This window comes from Heterodontus francisci, chromosome 4 (genome assembly GCF_036365525.1).
Source record: "Heterodontus francisci isolate sHetFra1 chromosome 4, sHetFra1.hap1, whole genome shotgun sequence".
In the NCBI taxonomy this organism is placed as follows: Eukaryota; Metazoa; Chordata; class Chondrichthyes; order Heterodontiformes; family Heterodontidae; genus Heterodontus; species Heterodontus francisci.
In genome coordinates this window covers 134,587,731-134,609,985 of record NC_090374.1, presented here as the reverse complement: position 1 = coordinate 134,609,985, position 22,255 = coordinate 134,587,731, and the positions used below count along the sequence as shown (strand labels likewise).

The following is a 22,255-nucleotide window of genomic DNA, read 5'->3' as shown; positions in this document are numbered from 1 at the left end:
ACCAAATTGCCCTGGATCCCATGGGCTCTTACCTTCTTCACCAATCTCCCATGTGGATCCTTATCTGAAGTCTATGTAGACTACATCAACTGCCTCACCCTCATCTACACATCTAGTTACCTCCTCAAAAAATTCAAATCAAGTTTGTTAGACACGATCACCCCCTGACAAAGCCATGTTGACTATCCCAGATTAATCCCTGCCTTTCCAAGTGGAGATTGATCCTATCCCTCAGAATTTTTTCTAATAGTTTCCCTACCACTGATGTTAGACTCACTGGCCAGTAATTACATAGTTTATCCCTGCTATCCTTCTTGAATAATGGTACCACATTCGCTGTCCTCCAGTCCTCTGGTACCGCTCCTGTGGCCAGAGAGAATTTGAAAATTTGTGTCAGAGCCTGTTATCTCCTCCCTTGCCTCACATAACAGCCTGGGATACATCTCATCTAGGCCTGGGGATTTATCCACTTTTAAGTTTGCTAAAATAGCTAATACTTCCTCTCTTTCAATGCTAATTTGTTCAAGTATATCACACTCCCACTCCCTGATCTCTACACCTACATTGGCCTTCTCCATAGTGAACACAGATGAAAAGTAATCATTTAAAACCTCACCTATACCCTTCCAGCTCCATACACAGATTGCCACTTTGGTCCCTAATGGGCCCTACTCTTTCCCTGGTTATCCTCTTGCCCTTAATATAATTATAAAATGCCTTGGGACTTTGCTTGGTCTTGCCCGCCAGTGTTTTTCATGTCCCCTCTTCGCTCTAATTACTTTAAAGTACCCCCTCACACTTTCTATACTCCTTTAGGGCCTCTGCTGTTTTCAGCACTTTGAATCTGCCAGAAGCCTCCTTTTCTCCCCCTTATTCAATCTTCTATATCCCTTGACATCCAGGGATCCCTGGACTTGTTAGTCTTACCCTTCACCTTTACAGGAACATGTTAGCCCTGAACTCGCACTATTTCCTTTTTGAATGACTCCCAATGGTCTGATGTAGACTTTCCTACAAGTAGCTGCTCCCAGTCCACTTTAGCCAGATCCTGTTTTATCATATTGAAATCGGCCTTCCCCCAATTCAGTACTTTTATTTCCAGCCCCTCTTTGTCCTTTTCCAGAACTAGTTTAAATGTTAGAGTTATGGTCACTATCCCTGAAATGCTTCCCCACTGACAATTCTACCACTTGTATAGCTTCATTCTCTAGGATTAAGTCCGGTACCACCCCTTCTCTTGTAGGACTTTTGACGTGATCAAAAAACTCTCCTGTATGCATTTTAAGAACTCCGCCCCCTTTAAGCCTTTTGCACTAAGACTATCTCAGTTGATATTGGGGAAGTTGAAATCCCCTACTATTATTAGTGGAGTTGAGGTAGAAGATCAGCCACGATCTATTGAATGTCAGAACAGGTTCAAGGTACTATCTGGTCTACTCCTGCTCCTATTTCTTATGTTCTGATGTTAAACTATATGTGTCACAACAGTCTTGACGCTGCATTATATCACTTCGCACAGTAGTGTTTGGCAACTCCAGCTTGTGTCACTGACAATTAGGCTTGTTTACCTGACTCTACTAAATTCCTGATTTCAGTCACAATACTGTGAAGAAGCATCAGATGGAGGCTATGTAGCTGCCCTCATAGCACCAAAAATCAGAACGCCAATCACTACTTTACTCCCTTTCCTCTTGAAGGTCATTAACAGGTCATCATTTCCAGCTCCAATGTCATTTCTCCCAAAATTCCCTGTTCGAATCCTTCCAGTCTAGCTTTTGCTCATTTCACAGTACTGAAACTGCCCTAACCAAAATTACATATGACATCATCTGTGATCATCCTCATTGGTCTTTCCTTCATCCTCCTTGATCTCTCTGCAATGTTCAACACAGTAGACCAGGCCATTCTCTTCCAATGCCTCTCCACCAGGCTTCAACTCAGACTGCCCTTGAATGGTTCCATCCCAACATGTTTGAATTTTATGATATCCAGTCTTGGTGGAGTCACATCTTTTTCCAACTCACATGGGGAAGACCTATGCTATTATCTCTAGTCAGCAGGCAAATTCTGCCACCTTGCCAGTGACTCCTTCTTCCTCTTCGGTCACTGATTCCAGCAGAACAAAAGTGTTCCCAGTCTTGGCATCCTATTAACTCAGTTATGTTTCAGACCCCACATCCTCTCCATCACAAAAGCTACTAGCTTCCACTCTGCAACACCTCCTCCATGCCTATCTTAGTCTCTCCCAAGCGGATATCCTTTTACATTCCTTTGTCACCTCCAGACTCAACTATCACAAGGCTTTCCATGCTACTTCCCTCAGCCCAAATGGTCCTATTTGCTGAAACTCTCTCCCTAAACCTCGTGGCATTTCTAGCTTTCTCTTCAGTTTTAAATAAAAACTCAAATCCTATTTATGTGACTAAGCTTCCCTAATCTGCTCATCCTGGCTCACCATCTTATTCTCCTCAGGCCTCAAAGTATTATGTAAATGCAAGTAGTTGCTGCTTTTGCTGTCCATGCCTTCTAGCATTGGATAGATAACAGAACTGGCTGCACTCATGAGGTTGGTCAGGATTAGGTGGATACATCATCACCTCCACAAGATTACCCATCAGCATTACATTTCACTGGGCTACTGGAAACATACCATAAGACTGCATCCTGTGGCCACAAGATTCTGAAGGATTGAGCAGAGCGCTATCCACTATAAGGCTGTATATCTCTCCTTACAAATCGATTATTGAGGGCTCAACATATGGACACCTATCATGGGGCTCCACACCTCACAATCCCCTAAACCTCCAAGTATTGAGCAGTTAGATATCCCTCCCCACTAAGTAACTGAGGATAAAATTAAAGGGGTAAGTCTACGAGTCCATGTTGCCAGCAGGGAACCTCATCAGCAATGAAGACACAAACCAAATTAATAGAAACATTTTCCTCTATTGTGGTTCCAAACCACAGGACAGCTGCTTGGCAAATTATCAACACAGCAGCATGAAGTAGTAGAACTGATAACGTGCAGTGGGAGATTTTGTTCATTTGTGCATGGCTATCCCCTTGTTGCTTTTATAGAGACATGCATAGGCCTAAAATGACAGATTGGATCAAGTTTGGATGTACAGGAAATCAATTCGAATCAGTCCAACGACCTCAATTCAATTTGTCAGCTTGTTTTCTCTCTAATTTCTAAATATAAAAGTTGACTAAACCAGGCCTGATATAATCTAGAGTTTAAAATGAAGTAGAACAGATACCTGATATTGGCCGCAATCTTCTTAGTGACGCAGAAGATCTTTTCAGTTCAGCTAAAAACTTGAGCAAATCTTCGTCACTTAGCTTATCACCTTCCTGTAAACAACACAAAGAAAACTCAACACCTTTGGGCCCATCTGAGGATTATTGTACAGCACAATGAAAGGTTACTAGTCTTTAATTAATGAAGAAATGAACTGGTCTGTTTTATATGCTGACAAATCCATGTTTCCCATATTTCCTGTTATTATGTCTCCTGATTGTTTTCTGGTTCGCAGAAGTTAAAAATAATTACACTTTAAACTTTGAAAGGCTTGTGCTCTTTGTTTTAATCATTCAGCCACCATGCTCTCTGGTTTAGGACAGCCCCAGGCTTGTGTCCTGTTAGATGTCACATGACTCTCCAGTGCAGCCCTGAATGTGGCCCCTCCCAAGAACACTTACACATAACAATTAGTTCCTGGATAATTAGTTCTTTGCATTTTACAGATGGTATAACAATATATAACACTGTTAGTTTAATCTTTCCTCACTTGTTCACCCTGAATAAGATTCAGAGAAAGAACTGATTACTTTATTTTCAAATGGATTATACAAGGGAAGTAAATTTATCTTTGAAAGTAGTTCCCCTACAAAGCAATGTTTCTTTCTACATATTTTGTTATGACTAATTGTCCTGTTGGACTTAGATCCTGCTTTTACATGCTGTTGCTTAGCCTTGCTTGTAATGCCACATTGCAAAATGTTGTGATATAGACACGAGTCCAAGAAACCCTTATGACAGATGTGAATCTCTGAATGGCTAAATAGATGAATTACCAAAAGTTTCCTGGTGAATGTGTAACTGTAACCTTGCAAAAGTTGACGCTTTCAGCAAAGTAACATAGGACTTAGGAGCAGGAGTAGGTCATTTGGCCCTTCGAGCCTGCTCTGCCATTTAATATCATGGCTGATCTGATTGTGGTCTCAACTCCACTTTCCTGTTTGCCCCCCATAACCCTCGACTCTCTTGTCTATCAAAAAAATCTATGTAACTCAGCCCTGAATAAATTCAATAACCCAGCATCCATTGCTTTCTGGGGAACAGAATTCCACAGACGAACGACCCCTTGAGAAAAAAAAAAATTCTCCTCATCTCTATCTTAAAAGGGAGACCTCTTATTCTTAAACTGTATCCCCTAGTCCTAGTCTCCCCCACAGGCGGAAACATCTTCCTGGTATCCACTCTGTAAAGTCCCCTCAGGATCTTATATGTTTCAATAAAATTACCCCTCATTCTTTTAAACTCCAACGGGTATAAGGCCCAACCTGTTCAACCATTCTTCATAAGATAAGCCCTTAATCCCCAGACTTAGTCGAGTAAACCTTCTCTGAACTGTTTCTAATGCTTTTTGAAATGAGACCAAAACTGTACACAGTACTCCAGATGTGGTCTCACAAATGTCCTGTACAGTTGCAGTAAAACTTGCCTACTTTTATACTAAATTCCACTTGCAAGAAATGCCGACATTCCATTTGCCTTCCTCATCACCTGCTGTACCTGCATACTAACCTTTTGTGATTCATGTACCAGGACACCCAGATACCTCTGTACCGAGTTCTGCAGTCTCTCTCCATTTAAATAGTATACACCATGTCCCAAAGCAATTCTCCAAAGTTAGCTCCCTGACTCCCAATTACAGAAACCACCCTGTCAATATTACAGGTCAGTTTATTCATAGCTACATCAACTATTTTTGCTCATGTATATTTAAATACGTTTAAAAGGCAAGAAAGAGAACTTGTGATCAGAAGTATTTGTGTTCAATTTTGATTTGGTGGATGTCTGTTTGAATCCAGTCGTAATACATAAGAGGGTAAAATATCCGTTGGGGTTCCCCAGTGTGTCTCTATTACGTTGTGGGAAGATTGACAGAAAACACATAGAAACAGTATAAATAGCTCATAAAAACTATTTGCATAAGAGTTTAACATCTAGTTAAACCAGAATTTTGTCATCCCTGTAACAATACAATATTGTTTTTTATATCAATTGTAGAGGAATAATTCAAACACTGTGCGATTGGCTCGATTTGTATATGACTGTCAGTTCTTTTTCAAATTTGACCAGTCAGAATCAAGGCAGGTCCGGCAATTCTTTTCCAGGCTGAGGAAAAGAATCACTAGATTGTTTATAAAAGGTTAGCTTAGTTCAGGATAATTAGGTGGAAAAATAACTGCTATAAGTATGTAACGATATTACATGTTGTTATTTATGCACTTGAAAGGGGGATGTAAAGTAAGTTTGCTTAATATTTTAAACTTAAAACAAGATCTTTTGTGATATTCTACCACTTTCAAAAACGGTAGTGGAATCTTTCAGAGCCATAGAATAAGTCTAGGAACTAAATGCAACTAATTGATAGGATTTGCGATTCATTTCCCAGGCATATTGACAAAGGTTTCGCATGATACCAAGGCAAAGAGAGACACTCTGTGGGCAATCTGTGGCTCCTGAGTCTTGGAAATTCATTCCTCATAGCAAGGCAACTCAGTTTAATTTGTGCTTATTTTTATTCTTGCTAGCATGTCTTGGTTAAATTTTGTGGACCTGGAGGCTCTGTTAAAGCATTGATGCCTCACTGGTTGATACATTCTGAATCACAGCAGAACTTGATATATATGTAAACTAATGTATAACGAATTTCACTTTTGCATGTTGTCTGTACCTGTGTGGCTCAAAAAGATAAAAACTTCAACACCGCTGCTCTAAGTGTAATCTTGCGTGCTAACTACTACACTGAAGTGCAGAAATGCCCACTTTTTAAAATTCTTTCATGGGATGTGGGCATCGCTGGCAAGGCGAACATTTGTTACCTATCTCTAATTGCCCTTGACAACGGAGTGGCTTGCTAGGCCATTTCGAGGGCTTGTAAGAGTCAACCACATTGCTGTGGGTCAGGAGACATATGTAGGCCAGACCAGGTAAGGATGGCAGATTTCTTAACCTAAAGGACATTAGGGAACCAGATGGGTTTTTACAACAATCAATGATAGGTTCATGGCACTATTACTGAGACTAGCTTCCAGTTCCAGATTTTTATAAATTAATTGAATTTAAATTTCACAGCTACCATGATGGGATTTGAAGCCATATCTCCACAGCATTAGACTGGGCCTCTGGATTACTAATTCACTGACATTACCACTATGCCACAGTTTCCATTTACCACTTGACAAGACTGAAAAATACCTGTTTAAAGAAGTTACTGATGATAATCGTGGCTGTTTTGAAATTGGACAGACTACATTGATCCTCCGGAAGAGATGACCTCTCAGAAAGTCGTCGTTGTTGTGTGAAAACTTTCCTGTCTCCACTGTTTCCTTTACCTTATTAGAGTACAACAGAAAAATAAAAAGGTATGTTATAATTTGCAACACTCTTAGAAAAGAAAAATAAATGCAGTGAAAATACATTTTTACTATATTACCATTGATGCTTTCAACCTCCACTGAATCCCTGTCTGTTGCCGTGGAGACCACATTCATGATGTTTATGTTCGCCCAGGCAAATGGCATACGGTATTTTCCCAGGCGCTGACAAAAGGACTCTGCTTGAGATTTGAGTTTTTCAATTTTATCTTTATTCTGGGAAATAAAAATAAAAACTTAGTTCACATGCCTGAAACATACAAGGAGTATATTAATGACTTTGTAGAACACAAAAACAGTGAAAAAGTCACTAAAACTAGGATGCTTTGGTGGAGATTGTTCATTGCTTGCCACAGAGCTTACTTCTGCTCTCCAAACACCCATAGCCAGTGCTGGCTGGCTCTTTATATATACACCCTTGAATACAATTAACTAATTGACACCCAACACCTGTTCACCCTATTATCTTGAATTACCAGGTGTTTATCATCCATTAACAGAATTTCAGACCCTAACAAACTACACAGCCAATTTTTGTGTCATCTGCAAATTTTGCTGTTTGTGGTATATATTAATGATTTGGACTTAAATGTGGGAGGCATGATTGGGAAATTTACAGATGACACAAAAATTGGCTGTGTAGTTTGTTAGGGTCTGAAGTTCTGTTAATAGATGATAATCACCTGGTAGTTCAAGATAATAGGGTGAACAGGTGTTGGATGTCAATTAGTTAATTGTATTCAAGGGTGTATATATAAAGAGCCAGCCAGCACTGGCTATGGGTGTTGTTTGGAGAGCAGAAGTAAGCTGTGTGGCAAGCATTAAACAATCTGCACCAAAACATCTTAGTCTCAGTGACCTCTTCACTAACAGGCTTGGAAATTTCTTTAACATAGTTGATAGTGAAATGGATAGCTGTAGACTCCAGAATGATATCAACGGTTTGGTTGAGTGGGTGGAAAAGTGGCAAATGGAATTCAATCCTGAGAAGTGTGAGGTAATGCATTTGGGGAGTGTGAACAAAGAAAGGAAATACACAATAAAAGGGAGGATATTGAGAGGGGTAGAACAAGTGAGACCTTGCAGTGTTTGTCCACAGGTCCCTGAAGGTGGCAGGACAAGTAGATAGAGTGGTGAGGAAGGCATATGGAATGATTTCCTTTATTGGCTGAAGTATAGAATACAAAAGCAAGGATGTAATGCTGGAACTGTATAAAATGCTGATTAGGCCACAGGGAGTACTGTGTACAGTTCTGGTCACCACATTATAGGAAGGACATAATTGCTCTGGAGAGAGAGTACAGAGGCGATTTACAAAAATGTTGTCAGGGCTTGAAAGTTGCATCTTTGGTGGAAAGATTAGATAGGCTAGGGTTGTTTTCCTTAGAACAGAGGAAGCTGAGGGGTAACTTAATTGATGTGTACAAAATTATGTTGGGCCTAGGTAGAGGAAACAGGAAGGACCTGCGGAAGTCAATTGCCAAGGGCACAGATTTACGGTGATTGGTAGAAGGATTAGAGGGGACATGAGGAAGAACTTTTGCACCCAGAGGGTGGTGGGTGTCTGGAATTCACTGCAGAAACCCTCAACTCATTTAAAAAAGGTACCTGGACCTGCGCCTGAACTCCTGTAACCTGCAAAGCTACCAAGCAGGTGCTGGAAGATGGGATTAGATTGTGTGGCTAGTTTTTTCAGCCAGCGCAGACATGCTGGGTTGAATGGCTGCTTTCTGTGCTGTAACTTTTCTATCATTCTATCAAAGTTTGTTGATGGTACCAAATTTGAGGACATGGCAAAATGCAGGATAGCATAGAGATGTTAGCAAATGGGCAAACAGATCGAAAATACTGCTCAATGCAGAGAAATGGGAAGTAATTGATTTTGGACAAAAGAATATATACTCTAAATTACAGGGAGTAGAGATTCTGCTTGTTTATGCGAATAATACAAGTTCAATGTATGCGGAATCAGCTGAACCAGCATAAAAGATTGGGAAATTTTAAACGTAATTGAGATATGCTCAAATCCACTTCCATTCTTTTTTTCTGTGATCTTTTACACTGGTTTAAGTTTCAGTTCACCGAATCAGGCACTGCCTACAAAACAGGCCTCGACTCCAGGATGATATTGGAAGACTCTAGAAATTGCTTTCATTTTCTTAATCACGAAGGCACTAGTATGTATGTTTTAAAAGTTCTTTTAGATCAAAAAACTCAATTTACTGAGAAACTGATTAATGTACACCAATGAGACTATTAAATGGTTCAGTATAGGTTTTTTTTAAAGTCATCTTCAGTGATTTTTAATCTGGTTACTAACAGTTAAAGGACTGGACACTGTAATTAAAAAGGATTATTTTTGGTGATAAAACCATTTTCATCAGTATTAATAAAACTGCACCAGGTTACTACTCATATACATCGAGGAATACATATTAATGGAAAGAAAACAAAAAGCACAATTATGTTCTATTACACTGCCCAATTGCATTGGTTCATTGAAGGTATTACCTTTGTAAATCTATTTTAGCAGAAACTTAAACTTTAACCTAATCAGAGACAATTTCCTGACTATGCCGAAAGCAGGATTTTGGCTTTTAAATATCGTGGCATTGAATAGGAAAGCAAAGTAGCCATATTGAATTTGTACAGAACAGTGGATAGGCCACAGTTGGAGTATTGCATGCATTTTAGGGCAACTCATTATAGAAATAACAGAGCTACGGAAAGGATACAGCGAAGGTTCAGTCAAATACCATGATTGGGAGGTTAGAATAGTGAAGAGGGGTTTGACAATTGTTGCATTTTTCACTAAAATAAAAAAAGTTTAGAAGGGCCAATGTAATACATCTATCCACCTCACTCAGCTCATTCCCAAGCTCTCTTTTCCCTCGTCATCATTGTTGCAGACTTTTCCCCTCCTCCTGACATGGCGTTATGCCAAGATCAGGGTAAGAGAACAGCAGCATGTGTTTCTGGCTACCAGCATCATAGAGAGCACCAAACAGAAGACTCAAAGGATTGAAGATTGTGCTGGGAGGAGAGGAAAGAGAAATGATCTCCTCGTCTACTTCCACCTTTGACTTCGAAGGCACTCACCCATGCACATGGTTAAAAATTGCTGCAGCAGGACAGCAAACACCCCTTCCCATTTCCCCTGCATCCTTACATTTTTTCTATGTACTGGCCCTGCCTGCTGAAAGTTTCTCACATGCAATGAAGGGTTAAAATTTACATTAAAGCATTTGGGTGATAGTGGATTTATCCATACGTACTGTTAACAGTAAATCTGTGACTATCTGCCAAGGGAAAATTCTTAATGAAAATTGTACAGGATCAAGAAAACATTGGCAGTAAAAAAAAGTATCAGATACCTTTGTTGATTCAGATTCTTTCATTACAAGATATGGTTCAGCACATTCTGCAATATCTCCCTGCTGAAGGACTTTTTCAATCTAAAAACAACAGACATGTGATAAGTGAATCACGAGGGCACAGGAGTTTACTTATTCACAGGTGTACTCTGAAAATAACACACAAGACTCTCTTCAGACTATATCTTTATCCTACTATTCAATTCAAGTCATGACTATTCTCAATAGATTGTTCAAAAGGACAAAATCAAAATACTGAGTTCTGATGAAGGGTCATCGACCTGAAACATTACTTCTGTTTCTCTCTCCACAGAGGCTGCCTGACCTGCTGTTTTTAATCTTAATAGATAGTTTTTGTTTTAAACCTGACGTTGATATCCTTGCCCTCAATCTGATGGTGTCATGCTTTGCTTCACCCCCTCCTTGCCAATCAGCCCTTTGCACCATTTTATTACTTTTAAACTTAAAGTCTGACTAATGTCAAGCTTCTGCATCAATTGAGCCACTGGAATACTTGTGGTCACTGTAACAGCAGCACAGCACCAGTTTGCTTCTAACCATAAAATCTCATTGTTTCATAATAAATTTCAGAAAAGCCAATATACAATACATTTAAAATAAAACCATTTATAGTTGCATTCTAACAATAACACTTATCAGGGTGGGAAGTAGTAACATAATTCCCATTTTATGCAAAACTGTCCTGAAAATGATGGCAGATTCCTCGCAGACGAAGATCATGGGAAGGCTTGTCTCTGTCGTAGTTGGCATGATCGTTGTTGACTGAAGAGGCCAATTCTTGAGCAGTTGGGGCAAAACAATATCCAAAATGAAACCAACTCTTGACCATCATAAATCTTGACATGTCGCTTCTCTGTAAACAACCCTCCTTAGTTACCAAGGCTTTTGTTGTTTACTTAGCTGAAGACATGTGACTTCCAGCAAGTGTGTTTATAAACCAAGTCCTGCCAGTAAGCTTTTTTTTTTCAAAAAAAAGCAAAGTCCAGCTTCTATGTAATCACTTCAGTCCTCCAAAGGAATCTATTTTCACAATTTTAAAACATAAGTCCTTACAAAATATTAAAAAATGGAAGCACTTTCATAACAACGTTGTCATCATTGGAGATAATGCTAAACAGATAGGTAACTGTTCTAGTGCATTGAGGTTGCTCCTGTGAATGCTGATCTGTGGTGGATTGTATAATTTCCTTGGGGCTGTGGTTGGTAAAGCACTTCTGTTTGTTTAATTGACAATCCAGTGATGTGAGACCGCTTGGGGACGAGCGACCACAATATGATAGAATTCTTCATCAAGATCGAGAGTGATGTAGTTGATTCTGAGACAAAGGTCCTGAATCTTAGTAAAGGAAACTACGAAGGTATAAGGCGCAAGTTGGCCATGACGGATTGGGAAACGTTACTTAAAGGGATGATGGTGGATAGGCAACAGTAAACAGTTAAAGAACACATGGATGAATTGCAACAATTGTTTATCCCTGTCTGGCGCAAGAGTAAAATGGGAAAGGTAGCCAAACCATGGCTTACAAGGGAAATTAGAGATAGCATTAGATCCAAGGAAGAGGCATATAAATTTGCCAGAACAGACCTGAGGATTGGGAGCAGTTCATAATTCAGCAAAGGAGGACCAAGGGATTGATTAAGAAGGGGAAAATAGAGTATGAGAGCAAGCTTGCGGGGAACATAAAAACTGACTATTAAAGTTTCTATAGGTATGTGAAGAGAAAAAGATTAGTGAAGACAAATGTAGGTCCCTTACAGTCAGAAACAGGGGAATTTATTATGGTGAATAAAGAAATGGCTAACCAACTAAATACATACTTTGGTTCTGCCTTCACAAAGGAGGACACAAATATATCAGAAATGTTGGGGAACACAGGGCTTAGTGAGGGAGAGGAACTGAAAGAAATCAGTATTAGTAGAGAAATGGTGCTGGGGAAATTACTGGGATTGAAGACCGATAAATCCCCAGGGCCTGATGGTCTGCATCCCAGAGTACTTAAGGAAGTGGCCCTAGAAATAGTGTATGCATTGGTGGTCATCTTCCAAGATTCTATAGACTCTGGAACAGTTCCTACAGATTGGAGGGTAGCTAATGTAACCCCACTATTTAAAAAGGGAGGTAGAGAGAAAGCAGGGAATTTATATACCAGTCAGCCTGATGTCGGTAGTGGGGAAAATTCTAGAGTCCATTATCAAAGATTTTATAGCAGAGCACTTAGAGAACAGTGGTAGAATCAGACAGAGTCAGCATGGATTTACAAAAGGGAAATCATGCTCGACAAATCTACTCGCATTCTTCGAGGATGTAACTAGTAGAGTTGAAGAGGGGAAGCCAGTGGATGTGGGTTATTTGGACTTTCAGAAGGCTTTCGACAAAGTCCCATATAAGAGATTAGCATGTAAAATTAAAGCGCAGGGGATTGGGGGTAGTGTATTGCGACGGACAGAAAATTGGTTGGCAGACAGGAAACAAAGAGTAGGGATAAATGGGTCTTTTTCCGAATGGCTAGTGGGGTACCGCAGGGATTGGTGCTAGGACCCCAGCTATTCACAATATACATCAATGATTTAGATGAGGGAACTGAATGTAATATCTCCAAATTTGTAGATGACACAAAACTGGGTGGCAGGGTGAGTTGTGAGGAGGATGCAGAGGCGCTTCAGGGTGATTTGGACAAGTTGAGTGAGTGGGCTCATGCACGGCAGATGCAGTATAATGTGGATAAATGTGAGGTCAGCCACTTTGGTAGCAAAAACAGGAAGGCAGATTATCTGAACGACTATAAACTGAGAGAGGGGAAAATGCAGCGAGACCTGGGTGTTCCCATGCACAAGTCGCTGAAGGTAAGCATGCAGGTCCAACAGGCGGTAAAAAAGGCAAATGGTATGTTAGCCTTCATAGCAAGAGAATTCGAGTACAGGAGCAGGGATGTCTTGCTGCAGTTATACAGGGCCTTGGTGAGGCCACACCTGGAATATTGTGTGCAGTTTTGGTCTCCTTATCTGAGGAAGCATGTTCTTGCTACAGAGGGAGTGCAGCAAAGGTTTACCAGACTGATTCCTGGGATGGTGGGACTGACATATGAGGAGAGATTGAGTTGGTGAGGATTATATTCGCTGGAGTTCGGAGGAGTGAGGAGGGATCTCATAGAAACCTATAACATTCTAACAGGACTTGACAGGGTAGATGCAGGAAGGATGGTGGGGGAGTCCAGAACCAGGGGTCATAGTCTAAGGATATGGGGTAAACCTTTCAGGACTGCGAGCAGGAGAAATTTCTTCACCCAGAGAATGGTGAGCCTGTGGAATTCGCTACCACAGAAAGCAGTTGAGACAAAAACATTGTATGTTTTCAAGAAGGAGTCAGGTATAGCTCTTGGGTCTAAAGGGATCAAAGGGTATGGGGCAAAAGCAGGAATAGGCTATTGAGTTGGATGATCAGCCATGATCATAATGAATGGCGGAGCAGGCTCGAAGGGCTGAATGGCCTACTCCTGCTCCAATTTTCTATGTTTCTATATTTGCTTTAGGCTATAGTAAGGCCAAAAGTATTTGCTGCCTCAGAGAAATAGTTTACAATAAGCTGCATTGCCTCCTACATTTGTGCCAGAAGGGCACAATCATCATCAGGCAGAAGCTCCACAATAAGGTCCTCTGTGGTTTCGATATGTACCAATGGTCGTCACAGGTTGAAGAGACTGCTATCTGTTCAGAAGTGGATGTGCATGCCCTCTGTCAACCTGCCTTTGCCACTTGAAGCATTATACTGAAGAAAATAGAGCAAAAGGGTCAGTGCCAGAACACACCTTTGCTCAACACCACTGAAGATAGGGAAGCTATCTGAGGGGGCTCCATTCTGCTGGACCTTTCTGCAGTTGATGGAGAATGATGAGGAACCTTGGAACTCATCCCAATCTAGGTAGTATCTTCCGAAGTCCATCCTGGCAGACTGTATCAAATACCTTGGTGAGTTCTATAAAAGTCACGTGCAGGCCCATGTTTTGTTCTCTACACTTCTGGATCAGTCTCAGCACAAAAATCATGTTTGTAGTTCCCCTATTAGGTCTGAATCTGCACTGACTTTCAGGGAGGCTTTCTTCAGCTATTGTCCGAACAAGTCTATTTAGATTTTGTCTGCAATGGAGAGTAAGGTGGTGCTTCTGTTTTTGTATAGAGACAATCGCTGCATCTTGAAGGTCCTGAGGCACTGTCCCTTTCAGCATGCTGTAAACAGATCTGTAATCATATCAAGGATTACATCTCCTCCCTGTTTGTAGGCCTCATCTGGAATCCTATCTATTCTGGGAGCTTTGTGTGATTTTAATTGTGCTGTAGCAGCCTTGATCTCTTCACACGTTGGTGGTTCATTCAACTCAGACTTGACTTCCCTCTGGGAGATCTTTACAATGGATGTCTCCTACTGCACCTGCTGGTCACCAACTAAGCTCTCAAAGTACATATACAGATCTCAAGACTTCATAGAATGATCTCATATCTCCCAAATCTGCATACATTTGTCTTGAACTGTCTTAAAAATGGCAGTGTCCATAATGGCTATGGAAGGCCCCTGGAATTGATTACCTTGCCACAGACTAAAGTGGGCTTTTAAGTTTTAAATCTCTCCCCTTATAGCAATCTTAGATATCAGTAATGCTAAACATTCCTAACAGCCAGTGCTTCTAACAGTGCAAATGACAGGGGATGCACAATTTACATGCTGTGACAATATACACACCCAAATTTGGGTGGATGTATGGTACATCTCCCTTCACTTTTGATGGAAAATCTAGGAAGTGGCAGATACCAGTGGTGAGCTCGAGGAGTTGCTCACAAAGAAATTCCAGCCACATTCTGCTGGAGATATGCATAATTCCAGTGGGAAATCCTAGCCCTAATTTCCAGTGTAGTCAAGCAACCTCTTAACACAGGACACTCAGATTAACTGAAGCACTTTACCTTAATGACCAGGTAGATATCTGGAGAAGGGTAAGTAATAGAGAAGATGGCCGATCTACTCAGACTGGATGGTGCCATTTGATTTGTGTGTGGACGAAGAAAGGCCCTTATCTGGTCAGTGTTCAAATCACAGTAAAAATTTTCTGAAATCTGAAAGAAAAATTACATTCAGCTTTTAGTCAAGAAAACTACAAGTTCTTGCCACATAATGCAGAACAATATTAACCTTGTATCTGTTGGATTAAGGGTTTATGTTTAGTTTAGAGATACAGCACTGAAACAGGCCCTTCGGCCCACCGAGTCTGTGCCGCCCATCAACCACCCATTTATACTAATCCTACGCTAATCCCATATTCCTACCACATCCCCACCTGTCCCTATATTTTCCCTACCACCTACCTATCCTAGGGGCAATTTATAATGGCCAATTAACCTATCAACCTGCAAGTCTTTGGCATGTGGGAGGAAACCGGAGGAAACCCACGCAGACACAGGGAGAACTTGCAAACTCCACACAGGCAGTACCCAGAATTGAACCCGGGTCGCTGGAGTTGTGAGGCTGCGGTGCTAACCACTGCGCCACTGTGCCGTTTATGGAATCAAGGTGGGTAGATTACGATAAACTTGGATATAATTGAATGACAGAAGGTTCAAGGGGCTGGATGGCTGATTCTTGTTCCAATGTTCCAGGAAAAATATCACAATTTTTTCAGACTTGATGTGCAATCTAAGATGGTATTGAATCTTACTATCCCCTGCCCCAATTTTGTTCCTCTTTCCAGTCACACTGAGGAATGGTTCCACTGATATCAGCAGTCCTCTAACGCTTTAGCCAAGAGCCACTCCGCAGGTGGATTGAGAGCCTGGCCAGTGAGTATTTACAGGATATTCAACCATAAGTAAATGCCACAGCTGAGCTTCCGAAGTACATGTGTTAGCTTGTCTCAGTTGGTACTACTCTCACCTCTGAGCTAGAAGATTAAGCTGCACTCTGGTACTTGAGCATGTAATCTAGACTGGCCCTTCAATTCAACACTTTTTTATTTGTTCATAGGATATATAAACAGAGAAAATAGGAGCAGGAGTAGGCCATTTGGCCCTTCAAGCCTGCTCCTCCATTTATTATGATCATGGCTGATCATCCAACTGCCAATCCAATAGCCTGTTCCCGCTTTCACCATATGGGTGTTGTTAATAAGGCTGGCATTTAATGTCCATTCCTAATTGTCCTTGAGAAGGTGGTGGTGTGCCAACTTCTGGAACTGCTGTAGTCCATATAGTGAAGGTTATGCCACATACAGAGGGATATTAAGTGTCAACATGTTGCTGTGGGTCTAGAGTCACATATGGGTGGGATTGGGAAAGGACAGCAGATTTCCCTCCCACAAGGACATTAATGAACCAGATGACTTTTGTGACAATCCAGTAGTTGCATGGTCATGATTACAGATACTAGTTTTAAAAAAAAATTCTAGACTTATTTAATTAATTGAATTTAACTTCCCCAGCTGCCATGGTGAGATTTTAACTCATGTCTCCAGATCATTAGTCCAGACCTCCAGACTACCAGTCCAGTAACATAACCACAATGCCACTGTTCCCCTCTACTAGGGGAATGGTGCATCATTGCAGGTGCCATCTTTCACAGGAAATGTTAAATTGAGGCCAGCTCTGCTTGTTTGAAAGTGTAAAATTATTCAAACAAGAGTAGGTTGTTGTCCTGATCAACTTTCTTACCCTGCTGTAGGTGTACCTACACCACATGGACTGCAGGGGTTCTAGAAGGTGGCTCACCACCACATTCTCAGGGGCAATATATGCTGGCTTTGCGCACACATCCCATGAACAACAAGAACTTGAACAAAAAAACTGATAACTCATGGCATTTGCTGTTGGTGGGTGTAAAAACAAATTAGCTGATCTTGGGATGGAACAATAAGAGTGACTGCATTTCATAAGTAATTCATGAGCTCGAGTGTTTTTGGGATGTCCCAAGGACATGGAAATTCAAGTTCTCTAATTACACACTGGCAGTGATCAATGGATAGTTATCGAGCATGGGAGCCCTGGCTGGTATTTCCCCTCCCTAATCCAAGACAATTACAAGGCTTCAATTTCTACTTAATTGAAAAGAGCCACTGCTACTGAACCCTGAGGCTTTGCTGGTTCAGTTCCTCACTTAGTGATCATGGAAGCTTTAATTTTGAAATCTTGCCAAGGACAATGCTCGTATTTTTCACTCTCAATCAAAGCAACAACATTTTTCAAAGTTTTAGTTCTTATCATTTGCAAAATAGTTCTTTTTTAAATCATTTATGGGATGTTGGCATCACTGGCAAGGCCAATATTTGTTGCCCATCCCTAATTGCCCTTGAGAAGGTGGTGGTGAGCTGCCTTCTTGAAGGCAAATGGCATGTTGGCCTTTATTGCAAGGGGATTGGAGTACAGGAATAAAGAAGTCTTACTAAAATTGTACAGGGCTTTGGTGAGACTACACCTGGAATACTGTGTGCAGTTTTGGTCTCCACATTTAAGAAAGGATATACTTGCACTGGAGGCGGTGCAGCGAAGATTTATTAAATTGGTCCCTGGGCTGAGGGGGTTGTCCAATGATGAGAAGCTGAGTAAAGTGGGCTTATATTCTCTGGAGTTTAGAAAAATGAGAGGCGATCTAATTGAGACATACAAGATTCTGAAAGGGCCTGATAGGGTAGAAGCTGAGAGATTGTGCCCACTGGTCAGAGAATCTAGAACACGGTGACACAGTCTCAGGATAAGGGGTTAATCATTCAGAATGGAGATGAGGAGAAATTACTTCACTCAAAGGGTTGCGAATCTTTGGAATGCTCTACCCCAGAGGTTGTGGATTCTCCATTAAATACATTTAAGGCTGGGATAGATAGATTTTTGGTCTTGCAGGGAATCAAGGGATATGGGGAGCAGGCAGGAAAGTGGAATTGAAGACCAACATCAGCCATGATCGTATTGAATGGCAGAGCAGGCTCGATGGGCCATGTGGTCTATTTCTACTCCTGTTTCTTGTGTTGAACCGCTGCAGTCCATGTGGTATAGTACATCCACAGTGTTGTTAGGAAGGGAGTTTCAGGATTTTGACACAGCAAACTGCAAGTTGTTGAGATGGTATAAAGTAGGAAATTCCTCGGTCCACAGAAAATTCCATTGCGTCTGAGCACAATCTTTCACAAATACTTCCTTTATTGATTTTTTGTATGTAAGAAAAGAAAATATTAAATACAGCCATTGCTTGTTAATAAACGAGGTAAGACAATGTTCTTTGACAAGGACTTTTTAAATAAATGTTTACTAGTTCTGTGTTTTTCAATACTTCACATTCAGCTTCCACATTGGTTTCATTTCCTTTCTTAAAGAAATAGTTTTGTATATCAAAGCATTTTTTTAAAAACAGAAGGAATAAAAAATAAGCAATATTAAATTATCAGTCATGTGTTGGCAGTGGAGGGAAGTTGATAAAAAGACAGTAAAATTAACATTTTTAATTTTAAAAAGATCAGTTTATGCAACAGATTACAGGTGCACAGTATTTTTGTGCAGACATTTAAACATCCTTTTTTAAAATTATTTCTTACATGGATGTTGGCATCGCTGGCAAGGCCAGAATTTGTTGCCCATCCCAAACTGCCCTTGACAACTGAATGGCTTGCGAGGCCATTTCAGAGGATAGTTAAGAGTCAACCACATTGCTGTGGGTTTGAAGTCACATGTAGGCCAGACCAGGTAAGGATTGCAAATTTCCTTCCCTAAAGGACATTAAGTGAACCAGATGGGTTTTTACAACAATCGATGATAGTTTTATGGCACCATTTCTGGGACTAGCATTCAATTCCGGAATTTTACGAATTAATTCAGTTTAAATTCCGCCAGCTGCCATGGTAGTATGTGAACCCATGTCCCCAGGGTATCAGCCTGAGTCTCTGGATTTGACATTACCACTATGCCACCATCTCCCTTAAACACCCTTTACGTACAGCAAAACATAAACATCTTAGGAATTACCTTTTTCTTCTCTTTTACGTCATACAAGGCTAAAGTGGCAAACATTGGCTCTACTTCAATTTCAAACCTGTCAGGGAAAGGATAAGAACCTACATGAGAAATTTGACCACAGCAATTTAGAACAAACAAGTTGTCAAGATTTTCCATGCAACTATATTCAAGAAACATTCCTTCTACCTGTTAAGACAAAACCTGTCTGTAACAACTTGTATTAAACCAGTAGCACTACACCATGAAATTTTCAGATGCTCCTTTTAAGTGCACAGTTTATTTTTGAACAATTAAGGCACACTTTGTAGGTCACGAATCTCATGAAACAATCTTTCTCAAGTTAAAAAGCTTTAATATTTACTGCACAAGAATAAGCATAGTTTTTCTGAAAATGCAAATACTTCGAGATACTACATGAATACCACAATGAACCTGAAAAGAAAGTATCATAATGATCAAAGTTTTGATGGATAATCTTAATCACAAACATAGTAACATCAACAATGCCAAAGCTGCACAAAAAGAAGATTCTGAATCCATTTAAACACCCCAACATTCAAACTACCATGCAATTCATCGGTTATTAAATAAAAACAGAAAATGCTGGAAATACTCAGCAGGTTAGGCAGCATCTGTAAATAGAAAGAAAGAGTTAACATTTTAGGTCAATGCCCTTTCATTAGAACTAGAAATAATTAGAGATATAATAGGTTTTAAGCAATTATAGAGGCAGAGAAAGTGGGGATGGGGGGGATGATGGAAAGAACAAAAGGGAAGGTTTGTGATGGGGTGGAAATAATAAAGATTAAATGACAAAAGGGATGATGGTACAAGGCAAAGGAGCTGGTAATGGGAAAAGCAAAGAAACGAAAGATGGGTCTAGAGGAAGCGTAAATGGGAAAAGCAGACTCATCACTAACAGCTGCCATCTAAAAGATGGGGACCGAGGTTATGGTCTAAAATTGTTTAACTCAATGTTGAGTTCGCAAGGCTGTGACGTGCCTATTGACCTGCTGAGTATTTCTAACATTTCTATTTTTATTTCACCTTTCCAGCACCCACAGTATTTTACTTTTCTCATCAGTTATTGCCTTTTATTAATAACACTAGCACTTCGTACGCAAGATTAATTCTAAATAATTTGTGTGTTTTCTTGAATTAGAATATTGATTTTGACTCCTGTTTATAATACCACATTAAGATTTTACAGTCAACACATAAGGTAGATTTATGGCGAGTGCATTAAAAATATTTTATGTAAATGATGAAATGTAAAAATTACTTTAAGATTTGGCATTTTACAAGGATCCTGTGGCCCATGTGTTCTTTCGGACAGTCAGGAGCTGGACGAACCTCTACGGCATCCTCCTAGCAACAGGAAAGAAAATGTTGAAAGCAGGTTATATATTTTGTGATGGATTGCCATATGCTCTAAGACGTCAATGTTCCTAATCCAATTAAAAACACAGTATCTGTTAGCAATTTTTGTAGACTAGGATTAGAAATACTGTAATTGATTAAAGGGGTATTATTTTCTTGAAAGGGAATTATGAAATTTACAATTTTTTTTCTTTGTTTAAAACAGTGCATGCTTTTCAATTTGCAAAGTATTCAAATGAACTAAAACATAAACTAGCCTTTTACTATTGCTTAAATAATGTGTAAAATATTTATAACCTCATCAGTTGCTGGATAGAGAGCAAATAGTTCTGTTTGTCTGTTGGTTCTCCGTGTTTCTTCATTTTGTCTGTCAAGTTCCTCTGGAGTGATGGGCTGAAGTATATTTTCCAAGCAGGTATCTGGTTGCAGGCTTCGAAGGTCAAAATCACATGATGTCAATGTTGCCCTTCCAGATTCCTCATGTGGGACCGGATGAGGTCTTGAATCATCCTGTAGAAAAAGTCACTACTGATTATAAGGTCGGGTAATGGCATACACCATATGACTGGCATGTTTGAAAAATCAGTAGTTTTATTGTGGGATAGCACCACCATAAACCTTTTAACTGCATAAACAGCTCCCATGCTGCAGTGAAGGCTGACAGCAGTAAGGTGAGTAAGGTGCAAGGTAAGTGAAATGACTTCCCCCATAATTGCTTCTGTCCTTTGAATCAGGAAACTCATGCTTGAGTACAAGCCTTTCCCATAGGCATGGCTGTAGCTATTCAGTTTCACTATTTAAACGTTTTCTAGCAAGTCAGTTTCAATACTCTATGACTTCCCATCATGATCTGGCCTTGAGGACCTTGACGAGATTCACACAGCTCGAGAAACCTGTGCGCTGTTAAATCCAGCTTGCTAGGTTAAGTTGTGAATTCTCTGCAGCCAAAAAAAAAAGAGTCCAGAAGGTGGTGTTATCTGCCCAGTGCCAGGGTTCGGGACATCTGTTCTGGGCTGGGGAGGAACTTGCAGATGGAGGGGGCGAATCCAGTTGTCATGGTCCATGTGAGTACCAACAACATAGAAAGAACTAAGAAAGAGGTTCTGTATGGAGAACATGAGCAGCTAGGGGATAAATTAAAAAGTAGAAGCTTAAAAGGTAATAATCTCTGGATTATTACCTGAGCCACAAGCAAACTGGAGCAGGGTAAATAAGATTAGAGTGTTAAATGTGTAGCTCAAAGATTGGTGTGGGAGAAATGGATTTCGATTCATGGCGCACTGGCACCAGGACTGGGGAAAGTGGGAGCTGTACCATTTGGACAGTCATCACCAGAACTGTGCTGGGACAAGTGTTCTGGCGAGTCATAAAACTAGGGTGGTAGAGAGGGCTTTAAACTAAATAGTGGGGGCGAGGGATCAAGAGAGAGAAGAGGACAAGGCAAAAGAGAAAAGTAGCAATAAGGGAACTAATAATTAGAGTGTGGCAGGAAGGGACAGAATGTACAAAATTAAGGCCAAAATTTTACTTTCGTCAGATGAGAGCCCCCTCCACCTGGCCTGGGGATCCAGACTGCATTTTTACAGTCCCCAGGCCCTTCATTGGACTGAGTTGGGACTTCTACCTCATTGAGGCAATCAACGGGCCGACAGCTCTTAGTCCCAGCAGCGCCCTGGGAGCGGTAGCCACTGCTGGGACTGCAACCCAGCTGAAGACCAAGAGGAAGGACGGCCCTGGGAGGTGGTGTGTTTTTGGGGCCTCGCCGGGGGTGATCATTCGGGCCCCGGTTAGGCAAGGGTGGTCGATTGGGGGGACCGGGGTACGGGGGA

At 40.7% G+C, this 22,255-nt stretch overlaps 1 protein-coding gene across 6 annotated transcripts in view; it reads right to left on the bottom strand.

The window, feature by feature from the left end:
• Positions 1 to 22,255, bottom strand: part of dock8 (dedicator of cytokinesis 8) — a 325,410-nt gene that overhangs the window by 156,119 nt on the left and 147,036 nt on the right. For all 6 annotated transcript variants that reach the window (XM_068030192.1, XM_068030191.1, XM_068030196.1 and 3 more), the window contains 8 exons: positions 20,724 to 20,936; positions 20,329 to 20,414; positions 19,056 to 19,122; positions 15,021 to 15,170; positions 10,044 to 10,124; positions 6,729 to 6,885; positions 6,491 to 6,627; positions 3,261 to 3,354 (listed from right to left, as the gene is read on the bottom strand). In XM_068030192.1, the coding sequence (XP_067886293.1) occupies positions 3,261 to 3,354; positions 6,491 to 6,627; positions 6,729 to 6,885; positions 10,044 to 10,124; positions 15,021 to 15,170; positions 19,056 to 19,122; positions 20,329 to 20,414; positions 20,724 to 20,936 (985 nt within the window). The remainder of the gene's footprint in view (positions 1 to 3,260; positions 3,355 to 6,490; positions 6,628 to 6,728; positions 6,886 to 10,043; positions 10,125 to 15,020; positions 15,171 to 19,055; positions 19,123 to 20,328; positions 20,415 to 20,723; positions 20,937 to 22,255) is intronic.